The sequence below is a fragment of the Colossoma macropomum genome, unplaced genomic scaffold, assembly GCF_904425465.1.
Source record: "Colossoma macropomum unplaced genomic scaffold, Colossoma_macropomum, whole genome shotgun sequence".
In the NCBI taxonomy this organism is placed as follows: Eukaryota; Metazoa; Chordata; class Actinopteri; order Characiformes; family Serrasalmidae; genus Colossoma; species Colossoma macropomum.
Genome location: NW_023494805.1, coordinates 15,722,305 through 15,743,339, shown reverse-complemented (window position 1 = coordinate 15,743,339; position 21,035 = coordinate 15,722,305). Strand labels below are relative to the sequence as shown.

General features: G+C 38.5%; 1 protein-coding gene across 2 annotated transcripts in view; it reads right to left on the bottom strand.

The window, feature by feature from the left end:
- The window catches only part of LOC118825493 (synaptopodin-2), a 31,538-nt gene extending 11,808 nt beyond the window's left edge, over positions 1-19,730 (bottom strand). For both annotated transcript variants that reach the window (XM_036596116.1, XM_036596115.1), the window contains exons 1-3: positions 19,606-19,730; positions 5,154-5,305; positions 163-890 (exon numbers count right to left, since the gene is read on the bottom strand). In XM_036596116.1, the coding sequence (XP_036452009.1) occupies positions 163-890; positions 5,154-5,305; positions 19,606-19,698 (973 nt within the window). In that variant the 5' untranslated portion in view covers positions 19,699-19,730. The remainder of the gene's footprint in view (positions 1-162; positions 891-5,153; positions 5,306-19,605) is intronic.
- Positions 19,731-21,035: the final 1,305 nt, after the last annotated feature.

The following is a 21,035-nucleotide window of genomic DNA, read 5'->3' as shown; positions in this document are numbered from 1 at the left end:
AAGAGACAATTACAATTCAATAGTTCATTCAGAAGCACTACATCAGTAAAATTCACATTGTAAAAACAAGAGATCAAATCTAGTTTGGCAAACAATGACGACATTAAACAACTTTGTGAAAGAGCATAAAATCTATTGATAAAATCACAAGATGTCACTTACTGGCGTGCCTCGGCCGGTGCTTGTTAGGCTCGTTGAGCTCCCTCTCCGACTCAGAGTCCCCCTCTTCTGATTGAATTCCAAAGGAGACAGAGGAGGAGGTGGGGGCTTCCTCAGTGCGCCCTCCTTCTCCCTCACCATAATCCCCTCGTTCACTGGCCTTTGCTTCAGTCTCACCAGATCCCACCCTTTCCCTTCCAGAGCTCCTCCCTGCTGGCTGTGTGGTCACCTCCACCTGTCCCTGCAAAGCAGATGGACCACTGATGAGCACCCCTCGCTGACTCAAAGGCTGTCTCTCATGGAGGGGGATGTACAAGGTACAGCCTGGTGTGCTGGTGGTAGTGTCATCATCTTCATCGTTTTTCTTGTGGCAGAAGCCTCCTTCAACTCCAAGAGCGCTGCCCAGTGAGGTACAGCCTGTGTCCCCCAGGGTGGTCTTAGACAGCGACAGCTGTAACTCTACCACAGATCCTGGAGTGATTTCTAACCTGGTTCCTCCACCCCCAGAGCCTTTGGTGTTTGCTCCAATTCTGTCCTTTGGAGCTGGAATGCAAAACTGGGTTCGGACCATAGGGCTCCGTCTAGGGCTTTCAGCTTCACTATCTGTCTCCCCATAGAGTGCTTCATCTTGTGACCCAGAGATGTAGAGTTCCTTTGGACCCTGAGGTCTATATGGAGCTGGGATCCGCAGAGTGGTGCTAACTGTCTGAAAGCCCCCCTGAAAACAGCATCTGCAAGGGAGAACTATTGGTTAAAGCAAGGTTAGAAGTATGGGTTAACTCTATCATACCTAATGTGCCGATACAGTCAGAGACTTTGGCTTTGTCCCCTTTAACTCATTCAAATCTGACCCTTAAGTATTTCCAACACATGCAGGTCCAAACGATATCATATTATAGTTCATTATTAAAAGAGCGTCTGAAAATCTGGCATATGTTCATATGCTAATATTTAAATTTTTAGTTCTGGGCTTTTTCTCCCTGCTCTTCATTTTGAGGTAAATAATAAATGATGTTTTCATAGAAGGGGTATGGGTTGGGGGGTCTGGTCTCATTGTTGGCTTGTTGTGCTTGTTATACAACATGCAGTCTAATCAGTATTAAACTAGTACTTTATTTGCTCCAGTCTGTTGTATGAATTATTTGATGTTCTGTACGTATTGAATTGAGAGGCTCACACTGATACAGTATGTCAAGTTGAACACCTATGTCAGGCGGCACTGATTTTTTCTGACATTAGGTTGTCATGTTATAACAAATGACTTTGTAGCTTAGTGTATATCATATCATAGTGTCATAATGCTGATGTCACATAGCTTAAATCCTATCCCATGCGCAAACCAGCCAAGGTTTGACAAAATGAAACTCACTTTACCTAAGGGCCAAGGAAAATCTTCACTTTTGTTCCACCAGCCTGATTTGGCAAGCTGGGTTATATTATCATTATGTCACTCTGAAATTCATTAGGACATTAGGAGCCACAAAGTCTGTCATTTCTCCCCAGAAAGTGTCATGACACAAATTAACACCAGAAAAAATCTGACACACATGTCAACTTGGCATCAAAGTTGGCAAATGCAACATTCATGACAAAAGACAGATATTGGAATTATTAATAAATCTTTATATATTTATACCAGTTGTCATAAGGGGCTTATGTAGCTGTTATGTAACCTTCTAATCACTGTCCAACAGTAAAGTGTCACCAGAGTTTTTTAGCTTTTATTATTGAAAGACAAACCACATATTAAATTATAGGTTGTCTTGGTTTAAAATGAACATTTTTATGTGGGTGGTGTGAATTGGTCACATAATCAGAGCCATTTGCTTCAAGCATGTACCTGAGGAAGATGATCAGCCCGTTTCAATACCGGTTTTAACAGGCCCTTGTCCACCTGGCCATGTCATTTCCCCTCAGGAGAATCCCCAACACAATCCTCAGACCATTGAATTACTTTATTAGCTGAGGGGCGAGAAACTAAGGGGTGGGGGACCGAGTGAACATAAGTGAGGTCCGAGTGAACTTAAGTATAGATTTGTGTAGACTTACAGTAGCAGAACTTTCCCAAAAATCTAAAAATCTCTTAGCTAAGAGAAGGATCCTTTTGGCATGGAAATCCACCACCCCACCCTCACACGCTCTATGGCTAACTGATGTCATGTTTTTCTTGGACTTAGAAAAGATTAAATTTAGCCTGAGAGGTACTGCAGACTTATTTGACCGGATTTGGCAACCATTCATCTCCTATTTTAAACGCCTATCTAACTTAAATACAGATTAGAGGACGTCCTTATCCTTTTAATTTTATTTATTTATTTATTTATTTTTTTAAGTTGGGAAGGCAGGTAGAGACTGTTGGGGGGGGGTATCCAGGGTTGGGTGGGAAGGGTGAGAATGGTGAGTAAGAGGAGAAGGGCGAGTAGGGTGGGTTAGGGGGTTGGGGGGAGTGGGGCTAGATGGTTACAAGATATTGTGGAATTGTCATTGTTATAATTGTAACTGTTTTCTTTCAAGTTGTGGAATAAAAGGAAAAAAAAGACTTACTATTTCAAAATCATGTCACTGAATTTGCTGGGCTTTAGGTTATAAAACAATCGCTTATACATGACTGCTGGTACAATTTAATCACTTTACTTAGCTAAGTGGCTAGTTAGCATGCTAAAAGCTACATGGCTAACAACAACAAGAAAGGCACTACAGCACAGTACAACACCAAGGTTTATAGCCAGACAAAGCAAATACTCACACACATCCTGTACGTTATGCTCAAACATCTAAAAATATTTTGCATAGCAAAATTTTACATAGTTGACATAGCTAGCCAATTAGCTCCCTGAGACTAACGTGCTGAGGGCAACTGTGCTCCGTTTGAATAATCTGCTCTTCACTGTCCTTACCGTCCCTTCTGCCATGAATGGCCACGTACGTAATGTAGGTGTGATGCACATGAGTGAGTTAAAGTGGGAGAGGGCACATTAAAAAGTATTGAAACAGGGCTGAATCACAAAAAGCTCTACAAGAGAAATTTTAAAAAAGTAAAATGTTATAATTCAGACATAACTACCATATCTGGTACATATAATCATTAGAGAGTCTATTATTGACTGATCACATTTTAATAAGATTTTACTGCTATATTTATATCATTCTCATGGGAGATATAAACATGTGAACAACCAGCAACTGTGCAATCCTAAGTATCAATTATTTTATTTCATATAGCTTGATTTTGTCTGACATTTTGGACGTTAGAACACAGTAACGCAAAATGCATTTCCGTCATTATATCAGTGTCCTGACTCCATCATTATATCAGTGTCCTGACTCCATCATTATATCAGTATCCTGACTACATCATTATATCAGTATACTGACTTCATCATTATATCAGTATACCGACTTCATCATTATATCAGTATGCTGACTCCATCATTATATCAGTGAGCTGACTCCAGCCTTTTGTCAGTATGCTGATACATAGCTGGAATAAATTTGGGATAAAAATGGTGTAAAATTTTTGCAATATGCTGTTGTTCTTCACTTCCATGGTAACCAAGAGTATAACTGTACAAGCAATCTCACAAAATGTTGTGTCATAAAAAGTGTCAAATGGGACACCACACAGAAAGGTCACTGTGTTCAATGAGCCGGACTTTATGTAGGCCATATGCTATAAGGTCATACGCAGCATTACAACAGAAAGGATAGGCACATGAACTATTCACTAATTAATCATGTGTAACAAAGTGTTCAGCATTAGTGTTCTACAATCCTCTGGTATCCCACCAACAGGAGTCAACAGCTACTTTCAGTTGGAGAGTTACTTTTGGATCCTAAAGACAAAGCAGCTGTCTTGCCATTTGTTTAACCCAAAGGTCAAATCAGTCATCACTAAGACAGCAATTTCTCCCACTCATTCAAATATTTTAATAAGATAAATACATCAAAACAATCTGAGATATTGGATAAGTTAAATTAGTTTTGAGTCAGAATTCCTGGTTATAAGTTGAAGGGGCCATCTTTGAAGCCTTATGTGCCAGAGACATCCCTATGGTGAGGTTGATGACCACCAACCATCCTACTTCAGTGTAGCTACCATAACCAGAGAAAATTTGAAACACAACATGATTGCTGACTTCACATTTAAGTGCCTAACTTTATCACCATAACAACTGATAGCATGGCAGGTTAAGGCTAATTAACCAGTCGTACCTTTTTACACTACTAGACATTAATGTCTGGCGAATGGTTGAAGACATCGGTTTTCCTCATAGTTTTTTCCCCACAGTACTGAGCTTTGATTTCTTTAGCATGGTCAACTTTGCTGCTTACCTAGCTCCCTTAAGCTAGGTAGCAGCCTATGATAGGAACTAGCACAGCTCAGCTTCAGTTCAGACAGTCTGCAAAAACAACTGAACAGGGTAACACTGTGTTTTATGCAACATGTCGGCATCAGAAAAAAAATAAGACTGCCTTGTTGCAGAGTAGGCTTAAACTGTGATGTTCCCAATGCTTTGTGGTCACATTTATTTAACCCCTTAAATGGCCAAGGCCCACTGGCAGGCTCCAAGTTTTACCACACACTTCTACATCTGAAGAATAACTCTAGCTAGTTTGCATAGTAGTCTGTGGAATCAATGAATGATAAGCATTAGTATATCATAAGCCTGGGATTTTAAGGGGTTAGAGTGGAAATAAAGGCACAAGGATGCAAGAACTTAGCGCCTTTGGGTTATCGCAAGATTTTATTACATTTTGTAACGTATTCCGTGGCAATGGAGGACTTTCTTTTGAGCTGGGGGGACCTGAATTCCAAGTGACTGGACCTAGGCCCTCAGCGTCCCCCTGCAGATATGTCCCTGTGGTAGCTACACCTCTGTGTTTCATGAATTTGAGGTTAGGCTTTAGATCTGGACATCTGACTTTAGCGACGAGGAACAGCTTCAAGAACAGACTTTTCTGTTCAAGACTTATTATACTCTTTCATAAAGTACCTTTTCACCACTAGCTGCAGACCATCAGTGGAGCCCTTGATGAGAGCAATAGCCTCTGAAAGGCTGAGGCTGGAAGATGGCTCTCCGTTGACGGACACTACCTCATCATCCACACGCAAACCAGCCAATGATGCATGGCTACCTTCTTCCACCTGGAAGAGAGTACAGACATACGAGAGCTTATGTTAAGACAATAAGAAAGCCACTGTTACGACACAAACGGACAGAAGTAAAAGCAGTTACTTCAATGAAATTACGTTTCAAGTAAAAGTAGCTATCAATAAACAACTTGAGCTGGAGTAAAATATCAGGTCAAGAAAGCCATGGAATATGTAGTTCTCTATTGAATGGCAGTGGAACTTTTTAGTGTGCTAGTATCTATCAGCCAAGGAACTGTTCTTCAACAGCAAAACAGAATAGAATAGAATTAAGTAAGTAGGCTAGTTCATGGTTGTCAACCTCTCTACAGTGATGTCTCTGGCACATAAGGCTTCAGGGCTGGCCACTTATATAAATAAAAGTAGAATAAAGTGCATAAAATATATAAAGACTAAGAGTGTAGATATAGAAGAGCCAATGTAAAAAGAGCTAAAAGAGAAGAATATGCCAAATGTACATATGTGCTGGGTCTGGGGAGACATATGACATAATAATTATAATAAACAATATATTACAGAATGATATGTATATTTGTACAAAAATTAACATTTGTACAGTTGTGAGAACAAGCAATATTTTGTGATGTTTGTTGTGCTTCAGAACCCTTCCCTTAGCAGGGAATTATCTACTATTGTCATAATATATATATATAATCAGAGTAATGTTGATTTTGCATTTGAGACCTAAACATCTGTATGTTGATACTAAAATTTTAAGCTTTTTTTCTCAGTCTCAGTAATGCTACTTATTTCAATTGTAACAAAACAATCTCAGTGCAGCTTTAAGAAAACCATACTACTTTTGGCCTATAGACAGAGACTTTGTTTTGCTAGAAAAACAATTCAAACATGTTAACGAATAAAACTTTTTTCTGCAATCCAAGCTCTTGTTAAGCAGCTCTTGTTTAGTTTCAGACCTAGTGCCCCTACATTACACCACACAACAGCTGCATGTTATATGACCAAACAGAGCTCCTGTCATCAGATGGCTGTCACAAGTCCAGAATAGAGGAGCAACGGTGGCAGTCTAGTGTAAGATTTAACACTGACCTTTACTTTGACACTGTACTCATCACAAATCAGTCTGAAAGGTGGTCAGCTTGTAAAACACCAACAATTGCTCCAAGATGGTCTGCGCAGCTAACGCATTGCAGTGTTATCTGTAATTATAATAAGAGATTAGATCCCTTTCAGAGTAAACTAGCCAAGACAGATTTAGTGTACACTGCTGTTGTAGCCTCACAAAAGCCATTTACCTTCAGCATTAAAAGATGCATGTGCATTTGTAAATATAGTAGTTATTCAGTTTGAATAACCACAAAATGTGCTCTTATTTGCTACTTAAACTGTAAGGGCTTATATGTCATCCATACTCTAACTTACTCTCATAAATACACAATTTACTTATGAGGTTCATAGTAGTTAGAAGGGGTGGATGATATGACAATATCATTACTGTGATAAATTACAGCAAGACAAGCTTTTCTCTTCTTGTATTGTATTGTTAGAACTGTCACAACTAACTATGTTAAAAAAGAGGCCTAAAAAGGTTCCCAACAGGCATAGCTGCATAAAGTTTTGTCTTATTGTCAGGAGATCAAGTTCAAATAATAAATAGAAATAACTGGTCTGGTTTAATTAGATGTTGTGCTGTGCTTTATGCAAAATTCTAAATGATAAAGTCTTATACTTAGAGTTTTAATAGAATTTTTAAATGTGGCCCTACTGTTGTAACATTTTGTCTGTTCTAACTATCATATTTCAGAAAAATGATATATCATTTATTACCAAATGTATATCATGAAAACATCTTCCAGTACTGTGATACTGTATATTTGCCTTGAAGTTACTAAATAAATTCAGCAGTTAATAAAGAGGCAGTCTGAGGATTATTCACAATTACAATGTTTGAGAAGTAAACAAAGTAATTCAGAGTGATTTGAAGAAACTTTTCTTACAGTGATGGTGATGGGAACCAGGGGCTGTGATGTCTACAATGCAAATATAGCCGCTTTACTTCTTATCTGACATGAACAGTGAACCTACACATGTTTTCTGTGTGTGTATATGCAATGTTGATAATGGTAAAATGGTGGCAAATCTAAAAAAAACTTTTTTGGAATTTTGCCTTGTAACACTTTCATGTACCACTCCACCATGAAAAGATTTAAAAAATTATGTTTTAACCCACAATCTTATCTCAAAACTTTCATAAAAAAGTGTTTCAGGCAACAGTAGCATATTTGAGCCATTTCATACACAATAACTTTCTGTGATGTAACTTTTAGAGGCATTAAACTTTTTAGATGTCTGGTTCGTATCACCACCACTGTGCACATTTTTGACTTAGTAACGTTCTCTAAAATGGAGCATTTCACACGAAACCACTCTGAATGACTTCATTAGCATCTTAACTATACAACTATGTAAAAAGGAATGAAATTGAATTCACCTTTAAGCAGTTAATAATTTTTGGACAATGTATGGCACTCATTGCATGATTTCAACAATTTGGACAGAAGTTGACAAAACTCTGAAAGCTAAAAGTGGATGTGGTGCAGTAGAACTGCAGTGGAGGCAGGCCATCACAACCGCTGGCAGCACTGTTAACGTAATATCAACTAATTTTGACCCCCAGTGTAATTAATAAGGCAATTTTAAACAATCTTTGTGGACAGTTCTCCTTCCAAACAAAACATTCAGCTATTTATACTGAGTATAGAGTAAACTGCAACTGGGGCCTAAGACATCATTCTGGACTGCTTTATAATTTTAGACAGCAGTGACCACACTATCATAACGCATCGGGTGTAGGCCACAGCAGCCTGAGCCAAACTGTAAATAACACTTTCACATGCTCCGCTTCATTCTAGGTCAGTCCACACCAGGTGTCTCAGTCCAGCACACACTGGCTTGTGCCTCAAGGGTAAAGAGATCCATTTCAGATTTAAATATGTCAATTCTACTTCAGTTAGCAAACTGCCTGAGATTTAGATCATTTCGTCACCATGATGTTCTCAGAAGTAGTTTTGCCAGTCATGCTGTTTTTAATTTGGCTACAAGTCTACAAAAAGCAAAAGAACATACAGTATGTTCAACTTCGCTAAATATTCAAATGACATTTTTTTACGTATTAGTAGTCTGCACTCGCCTTAGTATTTCTCTAGTTAAACATAGTGTTATTCTATACTTTATCTGGAAAAATATATGTAAAGGTTTGTGTGCCTGTGGTCAAATTACACTTTTTTTGTTGATTTTCTAAGTTAAAATAAGTTAACACTTCCTCTACATAGAACAAGTTCTGCATATTTTAATGCATAATTACTGTATATTTGTTGAATCAAACATATTAGGGGAAAAATTAAATATGGCCTGTGCAAAAGTTTCTTCCCTATAAAGGATGTAATTTCATCAGAAGCATGTAAACTGTAGGCCTGCATAATATTCATTAAAGCCCATTAATGATTAATGATGAAGTTATATTATGTCTATCTATGCCGTAATGCTAAACATCTCATTGTTTCTTGAAGGATGACTGAGCATGGCATTTGCAAGGCTCTGGATATTGAACAACTGTATTGTACTTTCAACACATTTATAGATATTCCTCATGGTCTCATACCAAATGTTGCCAGTGCAACAGCAGTAGATTACAGACTCACACACTTTAAATAGCTAAAGCTTCCTGAGCAACGCTGTGTGGTACACTCCTTTAAAACAAAGGTTCCTCAATGGCTTTTCGCTTAGACAGATAGTTCTAGAAAAAACCTTGAGTTGTATATGGAGGTTTTATATTTTAAAAAGGTTCATCACACTTGCACATCTCATTAACAAAAAGTCAGGTCAACTTTCATTTTTTATTACTATTATTATTTTTATCATTTTCTTAACTTAGTTTAGTCGATGTTTAATTTGAGCTCACTTAGAAAAAACAGTGGGCCTCATTCGCCAATATCTTTTTTCTTAAATTTGTTCTTGACAAAGTTCCTAAGGAAAAGTCAACATCAGATTCACGATGTGTTCTTAAACAGTAGAACTGTTTAATGTATTCTGTTTAATGTATTCTGTATTCTGTTCTTTCCTAAGAACAAATCCCAAATAGGAAAACATTGGTGAATGTCAGAATCTTTGTGAAAACTGTGTAGGAGGGTTTTAAGAAGAAACTTCTTCTTAAGAACAGTTGGTGATTGAGGCCCAAAGAATGTGGCTGCTCCCTCCTCTCATACTTCTGAATACAGAGAGCCGAGGCATCACTGGGATTTTGGCTCATGATCTCCTTGCTTCTGTTTTTTTCTGAGCATGAGGAAATATTAATATTAGCATTAATATTGAGAAAATTGAAAAAAGCTATGCAGAACAACTTAAAGGGCTCATATCCTACATTTTTGTGCACTTTTACGTACCAAACATGGCCATAGTTCAGTATTACAAGACCATTTCCAACCTTTCATTATCCCTTAGAACTGTTTTTTGTTGCTGCACCTTTAAGAAAGAGCTGAGATAAATGAGTTCTGTTCTGATTGGCTGTCCTGTCTTGTGCCTTATTGAAAAAGCGCTCGGAGCTCAAACTTTCCTTACAACTTCACTGTGATTTAATGGGTCAGAAGAGCTCTAGGCTGAATAGGTGGAAAATGTAAATGAACTGGTTCTTGTGACATTACAGAAGCAGTTCTTTCAAAAGAGGATGTTTTTGTAGTATAGTTTATATATCATCGCTATCCAAAGAAAAACTTTACAGGCTTGTTTTCGCAGCTTTGTCTCTATATCTTAGACTGTGTCTCTATACATTAGACTGTATTAGACAGCATATAGACTGTATGGACTGGGAAGTGAATGATATGCTTTAATACTCTTTATTTCGAAAAAGATATAATTTTTCATGATGTTGGCCCTTTAAGTTGACCTGAAATTTTTTACTAGACAGACAGACAAAATACCTGGCACAGCTATGTTGGGATCTGTGTTTGAGGAAAAAACGAGGACCATCAGGAGGAGCTAAGGCCTGGTTTAAGAACCATAACTTTAGAGAACCAAAAATGGCTCCTCTATGGCAGTGTTTGCCAACCCTGATGCAGAAGTGCCACTGCTCTGCACATTTTAGTGCTTTTCCTGCTTTCCATTAACTGGATTCAACTAATCAGCTCATTAGTAAACCCTTACTGAGCTGCGCAAAGCACTGAAGGCACTGAAATGTACGGGACAGTGGTAATCTTGGATCAGGGTAGGAAAACAGTGGCCTCAGTTCAAAGAACATTTTGCCTTTATTTTTGAGAGTGTAGAATCTCTATTCTGTCACTAGAGGGCAGTATTGTGTCAGTGAAACATTCAACCGTTATGCCATCAAATGTTCAACTCCACAGAACTTCATTACTATTTTGAGGAAATGGACTGACTGCATGGTCACAGAGGTTGCAAAGATCCTGTTGGCTCCAAAGCTAAAGAAATAGCTAAAAACAATTAAGGGCTCAGTCACTGACCTGAGAAAAATTTGGACAAATTTCAAGGTTTTCAAAATGAAAACATTAGCAGCAGCATAATTAAATAGAACATTTTTCATAAACACCACCAGTACTTTGAGTTTGTGTCATAAATAATGGCCCTAAGCATTTATTCTTAATATAACTACTACAGCAACTTCAGCAAAAAACAACTGGAGCGCAGTTATTCACCATAAAATAGGGCATTATTCCAATGGCTTTATATGGTTGCTTTATGTGTATTAGGGAGTGATAAAACAGGACTGATGTGGGCTTTGTCTTAACAACTGTAACAGCAGGGGTAAATGGAACAGTTCAGGCAGCCGTATATGGATCTCTCATAGACCTAGTGTGTGTGGAGTGACTGCTTAAACAGAAACGGTGGCCTGTGTGAACAGCCTGAATCAACCCTCACTCAGCCTTCTGTCCAAAAAAGGAGGGGAAAGAAGTATCACCCCTATGTAGGACAAAGCAAGCTGAACAGGAGGATGCCAAAGCTGCATATGCCTTATGGTGATGTATACACAACAGCGACCTGAGCCACGAACCTGAGCATTAGAGAAAGGTACTATCTGCACAACACATACAAAAGTATCCCCTTGTAATCAGTGAATTCAGTTATTTTAAGGTACACCTACTGATGACAGGCATTTAATTGCATAGAGAAGCAACGCCAGTAAAATGGGATGCTCATCAGCATGTCTAGTGCCAATCATCAGCTGGAACTGCATTCTCTGGAGTGATTGAGCTCCTACTAGTATCTTTGGGATGAGTTGAAGTGGTATTTATGATCCAGAATTAATCATCCAACATTGGTGTCTGCCCTCATTAATGCTCTTGTGGCTGAATGCAATCAAATCCTCACAGCAATGTTCTAGCATCTAGTGTAAAGAGCAGAGACTACAACAAAGAAGGACAAACTCCGTATTAATACCCTTGACTTTAGAAGAAAGATATAACAAAAAATAATATAATATCCGAGGGCTGCACAATATTAAATGTTTACGCAATATTGGCCCCTGCAATGCTGGTGCGACAGAAGACTGCAATACGCATCCTGACCAATCTCAGATGATCCAGATTATTTTCTATTACTGTTTTGATGAATCTTGATAGCACAAATCTTTTTGGGAAAATAATGTAGACCCATTTTTAACAATGTCATATCAAGAATTCGCCACTGTGTTCATTGCAATATGACATTTTGCCAATACCATGCAGACCTAGTGCTTACACAATGTAAATAGCACATCATAGCTGTTAAAACAAAACCTTTGGTAAACTTCTGGCACCTTTATTTTTAGTGTCTTAGTCCATTTATCATGAAATGTTAAGAAAATAATAATAATTATAAGGTTTTGATCTAACAGCAATCTGTAACTGGGAATACAATCAAAACCAAACACAACAACAACAATAATAAACCCTGCTCTAAAATCAACATGTGTTTGAAGAGCAGCTGTTTCTCTTGCCCACAGATTTGATCTGTTATGTTTTCAATTCTCTGGCTAACCACTTCCAGGCCCAGGGCAGGTAAAACCAACCGTTGTGTTCCGAGACAAATGAAGCTCCTACTATACAACCTACATGAGCTCTCAGTGCAGTTCCTACTTACGGTTGTGCCACAGGGCGTAAATAAAACAGGATGTCTGATGGCAGCGTAATGCTGATTATGGATGTACAATTGTGGTAGTGACTGTGTAATTTAGGCCGCTAAGGCATTTATAATAATTACCATGTGTGTTTGCCTCAAGTAACCACATTAGGCAATCATTTTATGCAGTTTTCCAGTTTTGGAAAGCCCAGCTCATACAGGTTTTTTGGGATTGGGGTAGCTGTTTAGGAATTGTTTTGCGTATGCACAGGCTTTTCTACATGAGCTTTATCATGCCTATTAACATACACTTTAACAAGAGATATAACAATTTTTTTTCTTGATCATAGTACTTCTAGTACTTGTTGTGACATGTGGTAAGGCCTGGCTCGCAGGCCAATTCATCCCAAAGTTGTTAAACTGGGTTGCTTTTTTTTTTGGACCTCACTTTGTTTTAGGAGTACTGTCCTGCTGAAACAGGAAAGAGCCATCCCCAAACTGGTCCCACACAGTTTTAAGCACACAATTCTCTAGAAGATTGTTGGAGCTAATGGTGCAAATCCAAACTATTAAAGAAAGCCACAGATCATTATTCCTCCTCCACCAAACTTTATAACTAGTACTGTACATTCAGGTAGGTAGTGTTTTCCTGGCACCCACCAAACCCAGATGCTGCAAAGTTTTTACGCTGCTCCAGAGTTTATGACGGTGTGCTTTACATCACTCCAGCTGATCTTAGGCTTGTGTGCAGCTGTATGGCCTTGGAGACCCAGTCCATGAAGCCACTGATGAACAGCTCTTGTGCTAATACAGCAGTTTGGAACTCTGTAGTGAGTGATGCAACTGAAGAGAGATGTTTTTATATGCTATGTGAGCTTGTGTGACTGCTTCACAGCTGAGCTGTTGTTGTTCCTAGACTTTCCCACTTTCCCACAATAATGGCACTTACAGTTGTAACTAATTACAAGGAGTGTCCACATAGTTTTGACTATGTAGTGTATTTACAGAGTGTAATCTTGGATAAATTAATCAGTGTGATATAAATTGATGATAACTAACCTACCTGGTGTGTCCAAAGCAAAACAATGAAAATAAAAATAAAAAAGGTGGGGATAGTTGGATATATGACATCATCTCTGAAATTCACAATGAAGTTTACAGTCAGGCTGGACGTTGTAGTAGCTAATATCGGGATTTCAACATCAGGTACAGGTATGTTCTTCCAAAGGATACGTTTGTTTTGGCCAAAAGTCAAAGTGAGCGAAAGTGGTTCTGCATCTTTAAGAATGTGAGGAGTTATGACTTCAGCAGCTTTGAGATGAAGCCAGAATTCCCCCGAAAGACTGATGACAAAGAAAAAAGAAAACAAACTGCCTTATAAGGCAGTCTCCTTCATGCACCCACACACACAAACACAAGCCCGAAAATGAATGTCAACCCTTTCGTGGGCAGTCTACCCCTAAAAAGCTAAGGCTACATCTGAAGTTGCTTATCATAATCAACACTGGCCTTTCCTGGACACAGTTTCTTATGTTCTCGCTATGCCTTTTTATAGGCGTTTTTGCCCCTGATAGGTTAGCCTTTCACCTCCTTAAAAACAATCCTCAGTCAGGTAAAGTTATGTCTTCCAGATGGAGCAGAATCACCCCACAGAACCGTTCTGTGGAGGCAAATATCTGTGAGAGACGTCATTCTAAGCGCCCTCACAAGAGTGCAGGCAAATATTTAACTGCTCAGCTGAAACGGCTGCTCTCACACATGGCTTATATAAGAGTGAAGTTAGACAACACAGAGATTCCGCTTTCAGTTTAGCAACTGTAGCAGCTGTAAAGAGCACAAACATGGTCAAAACATAATAAATACTGTAGCTAACTTAAGACCTTTTCGGCCTTGTCCCCAGATAACAGCCATTTTTTTCAGAGAAATTCAATTTGCCGTTAATTTAATTTTGCATGTGCCTTGCCATGTAAAGAGTAGAATGGACTCTTTTACACTCAGCAAGTCACTAATTGTTCTTTGAGTGATGACATAGGAGAATCACTTTCAGTTCCCTAAAGAGCCATAAAAAAGTCATTTGAAAGTATGAAGAACCTTTTTTTAGGTCTAAAGAACCTTCACATAATGTGAAGGCTCTTTAACCCTATCCAACCCTATACTGGTGAGTTGAGATGAAATTTGATGCCAGAGGAGTTATGGTGTGTAAATTGGTTGGCCAGAGTGAAATATATCAGCATGTAGAATTGGAGCTTTCTGTATGCTACTGTGTTTTCTATCACTGTATAAAAGATGCAAGAGGCAAAATTTATCATTGGATGAACTGTGATTTTTTCCAAGGGAAAGTGCACAAGCACATTCAGAGCAGTAGGAGCTTATTATTTTTGTTTCATCAGAGTACCAAATTTGACTGATGTGTGACTTATATTCCTATTCATGTGTTTTCTTGGTAGTTCAAAAAGGTATTTGGAAAGACAAACTAAATAAGAATTTATACATTTCTGGCTTTGTTAGATCAAGTACTTTAATATCAAATAAATGCAGAACAATCAGTTGAAAGGTTCTTTAGGGAAACTAAAAGTGGTTCTTCTATGGCATCACACAAGGAATGAACATGACTACTTTTAACAGTTTGATTTTAGGCAAACTGGTCATACAATTGCAGAAAACTGGACATACTTGGAAAATCCAGTTTTATCAAACTGCAATCGTATACTTGTGTTAGTGTCATACTGGGGGACATACCTTTAAACAGTGAACACTTACTCTAACAAATAAATTACCAGAAGAACAGGCAGCTGTTTGCTATTAGCATGCATACAATACTTTCAGTTCTGTGTAACTTTAATGGCAGTGTCAAGTAATGAAGTACTCTTAGTCATGAAACCTTGTTAATACTGCATGCCATACAGAAAGCAAGGCCTTAAGCTAACAGCTAACTCTAGCATCAGCTCACGTCTGCACTCTCTTGCTTCCGAGCTCCGACTGACCAGTTCTTTCTGATGTAACACATAAACACAGTGAAGGAAAGCCAACCCATCACAATAAGATTCTTTATCAGAATGAACCCAGAGAATAGCTGCTTGAGAACTAATAACCCAGAATACACGTGCAGAACATTTCTTGAACACGGTACAATACCAACAACGAGAGACAAAATGTACAATGCAGTTAAAAATACAATTAGGTTTTTAGCATGTAGTACCTAAGTAAATGCCCATTAGCTTATTCAATTTTGATATTAAAGTGATACGCCAACATTCAATTCAATTTATGACCATACTTAATCCTTTAAATACCGAGGACCTGTCAGTGGGCCCAGGCTTCTACGCCTCACTCCTGTAACTTAAGAATAACCAATTATTTTTGCATCGTTTTCCATGTAACAACTGTATAATAACCTTTACAATGTAATAAGTCTGGGAATTAAAGGGGTTAGTAACCACACAGTAATAAAACAGAGGCACTCTCTTACTCAGTCTCAGAAGATTGAAGATGGCTCAACAAAATGGAAGAAGGATTCATGGATAAAAAAGGCCATCTAAACTCCTTTCATATTAGCTTTCATGCTCTAAGTGACTTTCAGAAGAATGCAGTTAAAAGCACTTGTTGATGATACAAATACAGACCAAAATGCACAACTGCTATGCTGTCTCACACTTAAGTCTCTTAAGACTGCTGTGTTTTCTCCATTGGCCAACATTCAGCTCAGTGGAATGCACATGTTTCTGAAAAGTTCTAGCACTCGGTGGTGATGACATGTTGATGACAGGTTTACTAACCCAAGCAGTTATGGCAGCAGGGCAAAATCATTAAGCAAGGTACAACTTTTACAGCACCAGCAGCCATGTGGAAACACGACATGGAGACATGAGCATATCTTCACCTGCCATCAAATATATTAATTATGCAGTATTTAGAGAGCACCTGATTTATAGTGCTAATAAGAGCGCTATCTCACATGATTTCCTAAAGGACAGATTGAGAGTTTGGGCAAGGCTTTGAGAATACTATGTCCTGAGTTCATGGAAGAACAGTACATTAGGCTAACCCACAGCCCAGAATTTGGGCCAATTTGCAGTTAGCATAAGATCAATAAGTAAGCATGTTGAATTAGGCCTATTGCAGGCAAATCCACTTGGGGTAAAACATGGTAGTGAAAAAAAAGAAAAACCAGAACCACTAAAAATCCCTTGAAGGAATGTGGGGTTGTAGATACAACCAATTAAACATGGAACCGTTTAAAACCATTTACAGTCCTTTGGTAAGTTCTTGGCCTGAAGAGCAATGCCCAGTGCCAGCATTACAATGATAATAATAACATCTAACCACCACTTTAACCATGGGCTCATTCAGTTATTAATCTTAAGGCATATTATTCAGTAACTACTATAAAACTAATATGTCAGTTATGTAGCGATGTGTGGGAGGAATTGATACATGGACCCACATACAGGCACTTCAGGTTCAAGAGGTAAGTTTCCCTCGAAATCCATAACCACAACACCACATTCAGACCTCTTCATAGCCATTAAATCTAAAATCTACAAGATCCCTAACCTGAATGCAATGAAACAGAATTTTCCCACTTTTGGGACAGAGTTTAGAGAATACTGCCTGGACAAAGTGTTTTTGCATGGATGAAAACAAAATGGAACTGGGCTCACACACTGGAACTGAGCTGTGAGAAGTCCCCTAAATGATTCTACCTGCAGGCTTTTCTTTTTCTTTTTCTTTAACTCAACAGGGCTTAACAAAAGGCCAATTTTACTGGTCTCACTACTCACTTTTAGGTGTTATTCATCAAATAAATGACATATTTTGCCAGTAAAAATATGCAAGCTTTCCAAATATTCTTTATGTGATCATTATTGAAGAAATTCAGGAGAATAAAGAAAAGAATCATGGAACAGAGCTGGACCTAAAGTATGAAGCCAACTGAAAACCATTATGTTTAGAGTACAGGACATCTGCACTATTGGGAAACTACTACTGACTATTAAAACTTTAGTGAGTTATGAAAGAAAATCCAATATTTGGTGTAAACATTTTATGGAGCTGCCCATAAAGCTACCTGAAAATAAAGATATTCAGCATTTAGGGCCCCTGCATGTCATATAAATCTGTAAAGTGTGTACCTATGCTCTTTTAGATAATTTTAGGGTAACATTTTTCATCAGCTCTCCTGACTGCTTGAATCTATGTGTAGTCTGAGTGCGTCACTGTCTGCCCAAATACATATTGGCTATAGGTTATCTTAAAGGGGAATTCTGACTATTTTTCAGAACATTTTGCATAATTCGGTCAATAATATGTAAACAAAGACATTCAGAGTGGTTTGTTGTGAAATACTCCATTCTAGAGAAACTTATCTATTTGGAGTCGTTCACAGTGGTGGTGATAGGAACCAGATGTTCAACAATAAATGCTCCTTCACAGAAAGTTATTACATTAAATAATTATGAATTTGGTGCCTCTCAGACATTGTTTCATAGTAGTTTTGAGAAGATTGTAAGGCAAAATAGTCCCCAAAGATTTTTTTGATTTATTACTATTTTACCATTATCAACATTATATGCAAAAACTTGTGCATGAAAAGACATGTGCAGGTTCACTGACGTTTTTAGATAGTAACTAAAATGGCTATTTTTTTTTTTTAGACATTGCAACCCCTGGTTCCTATCACCACCACTGTAAAGATGTAAGAGTCAGTAAGTTTCACTATAATTAACCATTTCACATCAAACCAGAATGACCTTGTTTACATCTCAACAATTTAATTATGTAGAAATTCTGATTCTTAAAAATCATGCCTGTTAAGATACTTCGAGTGTTGTAGAACTCTTTTTCTCAGAAGTGCCAGATAGTTTTACAATAGCTTTGGAACATGTAACTGAACAGTGATGTTCCTACTGTATATACAGACTTCTAGGATTAAAGCAATTAAAGATTATGAAAAAATGTGTGCCAATCCGGAAGTTCAGTGATGTCAGAAGGTAATGAGGTATATGCAATCATTAAATTTAATGCAATCCTAAAAATTAATGTTTTTTTCTGAGAACTCTACATCCAAACCAAAAAACATTTACAAACCTTTCTTTTAAGAGTGTGAAAAACAGAGGTTAATACTCTACAAACCTACAAAAACTGCTATAAAGGCTTATTCCAACAAGCGTCAGTTGTCATAAAGGCTGCTTTTGTCCATTTTTGACTTTGTGATCTCAGCAAGTGTAACCACTGACAGCTGTTGAAATAAGCCTTTACAAATGCCTGTATAGCTTTATGTCTTTTGTCATGAAAGGCACAGAATAGCAATGGTGTTGATGATAGTTAGATACGCAAGAAAAACTTCCATTAAGAAAAACAACAAAATCTGGCACATCTGTCCACTCAGACTCTAATTTAATGTCTGTGTCTACAAAAACCCCTCTTGCACAACCGTTGCGCTCTTGTGTAAACACTTGAGTTCTGTGTCACCTCTTAACTCCTAAAGTCCATTAATAATACTCCCCCAGTCCTAACAGTTTTCACTTGTTTAGATTTTTGATCACATCCCCAGAGTGAGCACAGATAGACCGCACTGCGCTCACCAGCTAGCTGCTGTGCCATTACCATATAAGGGCCCCTGCTCGAGGGTGATGGAGAGGGCCAGTAACTACTTTCATCACTACCTCCATTTCCTCAGATTTGAAAGCAAATAGCAAAGCATGACTGTATTATGAAAGCTGTTCTCAGAACTTGAACCCCCCAAGTTGAAGAACTCCTGATGGACACACAGAAGCCCCATTCAGATAACTTCACAAGGCAGGCGCTCAGTCTACTTGCTTCCAATGCAGTTTTACATCTCAAGTTCAACATGATCATAAAGAAATGTTTACAACCAACCTGTTGTATAGAATTATGCTTATTGAAAAGACTGATCATCCAGCGCTCAGTTGCCATAAACCCACCGCGACTGAAGCTTCTCGAGTTCCAAACCTGCTGTGCATACCTGAGGAGTTTCACAACTGATACAGTGGAGCGCACATAACCTCTTTTCCCAACAAAACTGGCCCTTAAAGCCTTAAATAAACCCAATCACTCCAAACAAGAAAAGACATACAGTAGCACTGTGACGAAGATGCTCTCAGTCATAATGATTGCATCAAACTTTTTGCAGCCTCATCACTCAATACATTGCTTAACACTGTTTCATATGAAATTTGTAGTCAGCGTTATCAGAGCCCCACCTGATCCACCCTGAGGGTACAGTTAGGCTGAGTGCCGCTGTGCTGGAGCCCAAAGCCCCAGCCCGTTATCCACGCGTGGTCCCCCGCGCCCATTCCCTCCGCCACAGAGCTCTGAACGATGAAGCGCGATCAGCCGAGTCTCTGAAAACTCTAGGTAGGTGTGCAGCCAGAGCACATCAGGTCCAGCCCACTTTCAGCGTCACTGCTCTGAGACATGCCCAGCTACAAGCCGAGCTGGAGCTGGAATCACTCAAATCAGCTTTAGTCTAAGTTTGGGCTCAATCAGGATCTAGTGAGTAACAACTAAGAGTAGTGAACAACAGTAGAGAATAATAACGATCCTGAACAGGATTCTGTAGAGATGCTGCGTCCAAAACCACAAAGTAGGCTATACTACACTCACTGCCCAGATCACATGAGGCTCTCTTATTTTGGACATGTTATGAGAAGAAAAGACACTGAAAAAGACAATCCTGCTTTAAAAGGTTAGTTGCAGGGCTGCCTTTAAAATGTTAGTTAAGTTATTAATAGGACAAGTATTGAGGTCTGCTGACCTTCTATTTGAAATTAAATGAGCTCAACCTGTTAAGGCAGCCCCGTAACTATTTTTCAGTTGAAATACCATTTTTTTCACAGTGCAGCAACAAGACGGATGGAGATAATCAGAGGTATCAACAACAATCCATTACAAAGCCTAAATACCCAAATAGTAGACAGGATATTCTGAAGAAGCACATATATGATCTCCAGGAGTCGAAGCCATCTTGACGTCGCCCAATAGTAAAAATAAACAACAACAACAACAACAACAACAACAATAATAATAATAATAACAACAACAACAACAATAATGATAATAATAATAATAATAATAATAATAATAATAATAATAATAGTGTTGTTGTGACACAGGCCTACTCTTTATCATGGTCGTATGCGAATTTGGACGCAGCCGAGTTGTATTCAGACGTCACCTGAACGCGCGAGTGCGCGTGTAGATAGATTCAGTCTCACTCTTTAAACGCGCCTCTTTAAAGAGGTTTTTTTGATTTACTTTTTTTGTGGGGAAATTTTGCTGGTACAAGACACGACAAAATATATTTTAATGTTCATAATGCCGCTTTCACTTGAAAAGAGCTAAAATAAACATAAAGCTGACGTTATCTTTCTGTCTGGTGGTTTTTGGTCGATTCAGAGCTAACCTACAGTTACCCGCCGGCTAAATCTGACGCGCTAACACCTTCGCTCAGGAGGCCGACTAAGCGTTGGAGTGATTTAATTTGATCTGAGAGGCTCATTCAGGTGTTCATCGTCACTTTTACAGACACAAACACAGACACACACACAGTCTGCTCGATGGAGGATTTCGCTCCGCACATCTGCATCTCTGCTGACGTGTAGCGGCTCTCACGGCTGTGCGCATGCGCAGA